Source organism: Echinops telfairi, unplaced genomic scaffold (assembly GCF_000313985.2).
Source record: "Echinops telfairi isolate 266 unplaced genomic scaffold, ASM31398v2 ScPeMD7_7458;HRSCAF=8496, whole genome shotgun sequence".
NCBI classification, from domain to species: domain Eukaryota; kingdom Metazoa; phylum Chordata; class Mammalia; order Afrosoricida; family Tenrecidae; genus Echinops; species Echinops telfairi.
Window position 1 is genome coordinate 2084655 of NW_022111358.1, and position 2358 is coordinate 2087012.

Below are 2358 nucleotides of genomic sequence, written 5' to 3' on the forward strand. Positions count from 1 at the left end.
GGGTCCCGGGAGAGTCCAGACGAACTGCTGGGGAAGGGAGGAGGTGGTTTCTGGCGTGTCCCCATGCACAAAGGAGGTAGAATTGGAAGGGCTACAGGGAAAGCTACAAGGGGCCGCAGCACAGCAGGATCCAGGCCGCTATCCGGGGCCGTCCAGCTGGTTCGGACTCAGTGACCCTGTGCACCACAGAACAAAGCCCTGCCTGGGTCCGTGCCATCCTCCTCGCCAATCTGCTGTGTGAGCCCATGGTGGCAGCCACTGGGTCAGTGCACCTGGTTGAGGATCTTCCTCTTTTTTGCTGCCCCTCCCCTTTACCCAGTATGACGTCCTTCTCCAGGGACTGGTCTCTCCTGACAACACGTGCCAAGTCCATGGAATGATGTCTCGCCACCCTGCCTTTCAGGAGCACTCTAGTTGTACTTCTTCCAAGACAGATTTGTGTGTTCATCAGGCAGCCCACGGTCCTTTCGACATTCTTCACCGGCACCGCAGTTCAGACACCTGGATGGTCCTTCGGTCTTCATGCCTAACGCCAGGCTAGTGAAGATACCATGGCTTGAGTTAGGCACACGTTAGTCCTCAAGGTCACATCCTTGCCCTCCAGCACTTTAATGACTTAATAAATCGTAATTAATTAGTAAACGTTACCCACGGCCTCTGAGTCCATTCCATCTCAAGGCTTCTGAAGCTGTAAGTCTTTGGGGGAGCAAAGAGGCTCAGGGGTCCCCACGGCCCTTATTGAGCACAGGTATTCCTGTGTGTGTGTGTGTGTGTGTGTGTGTGTGTGTGTGTACACACATGTTCCTTTCTCTTGGCCATATAGTTAGGAACTGCTGGGTCCTACGGGAAGGAAGGAAGAAGCAAGACCCTTAACATGATGGGTGGCTGCCCACGTGCTCAGACATAAGAACACCAGGGAGGCTGGCGCAAGGCTGGGCGGCGGTCTCATGCTGTTGTGCACAGGTCTCTGTTAGAACTGACTGGACGGCCCCCGACCACAACCACACCACCACACCACCACCACCACGAGACTGAGTGAGCCATCAGTCCTTGTTAGAACCCACACAACCAACGTGCCCCTTAGACTCGTGGGTGGGGGGCCTTCTACATCTCCCACTTTGGACTCATCATCAGGAAACAGCAACCGCTCGTGGTCAATGGAGGGTCCACCAAGGGGGAACCCCCCACGAGGTGGCCTGAGGCCACAGCCACAACCATGGGGTCCAACACGGCAACTGCCATGAAGCTGGATCGGGGCAGGAAGACATAGGCGGTGAGAGTCAGAGTCCCTGGACAGCCACAAGCGACAGCCACCGGCCCTCTGCCTCGGATAGTGGTGGTGGGAGGAAGCTGCCTGGCTTGTCTGCAGCCCCAGGTATGACCCCTGGCTCTTGGATCCCCTGGACTTCCGGTCAACCTGGCAGGTGGGCATGGAGCCTGATTTAAATTTCCCACACCATCTGGGCTTGCCCTTTGTCAGAGAAACCTAGCCTTGCAGGTAACAGGGACAGCTCCTTTGTTCCACCCTCCAGTCTGTGCCCCCCCCTCCCCAGAGACACCCCCCCCTCCCCCCCAGGGATTGCTCTGGGCGGCCTCAGAAACAGCCTCACACCGCACTTGGCTTTTCTCGGGGCAGCATGGTTTCCGAGGGCTGTCCATGTAATTCGCCGAGTTCTAATGTAGTCATTTCTCGGCATGACTCCATTAGAAGGCATATGCACGTTTGATTAGTCTTCTCCCCTGCTGATGAGTGCCCGGCTAGGTCCAGCTCTTCCCTGTTATAAGCGAGGCTGCACAAAAAACAGCTTCTGCCTGCGCAGTTTCCAGGACATAAGCCTGGAAGGAAGAGAGGAGAGCAGAGGCCACGCACACTGCCCAACTGTCCTGGGGGAGCCAGCCCTCTCTCCGAACTGTCTTCACACTGGAGTCTCTGATCCACTGGAAGGAGCCCTGGAGGCGTAGGGGTTCCAAACCAGGCTGCTAACCACAAGGTCAGCAGTTCAAACCCACTAGCCGGTGCTTGGGAGTAAAACGAGGCTCTCTCCTCCCGGGAAGAGCTACAATCTTGGAAGCCCACAGAGGCAGTTCTGCCCTGTCCCACTGGGCCGCTGTGAGTTGGGATCCACTTGTTGGCAGTGAGTTTTCTTTTCTTTGACACCGCGAATCATGAACATTCGCGTAAGGACCGGTTTGTGTGTGGCTATGTTGTCCTTTCTTTTGGCAACGGGGCTAGGAATGGAATTGCTGGGCCCTGTCAGGTTGTCATGTCCTTCATAAAGCTTTCAACGGCAAGTTCCCCAGAAGTGGACAGTCTGTTCCTTCTTCGTAGTCTGGAAGCTCTGCTGAACCCTGCTCACC

The 2358-nt window shown here is 56.1% G+C and overlaps 1 protein-coding gene across 1 annotated transcript in view; it reads right to left on the reverse strand.

The window, feature by feature from the left end:
• The window catches only part of DOC2B (double C2 domain beta), a gene marked incomplete at its 5' end in the record, with an annotated part of 18609 nt that overhangs the window by 3087 nt on the left and 13164 nt on the right, over positions 1 to 2358 (reverse strand). Inside the window, one exon of the mRNA XM_013005739.2 lies at positions 1189 to 1246. Within this exon, the coding sequence (XP_012861193.2) occupies positions 1189 to 1246 (58 nt within the window). The remainder of the gene's footprint in view (positions 1 to 1188; positions 1247 to 2358) is intronic.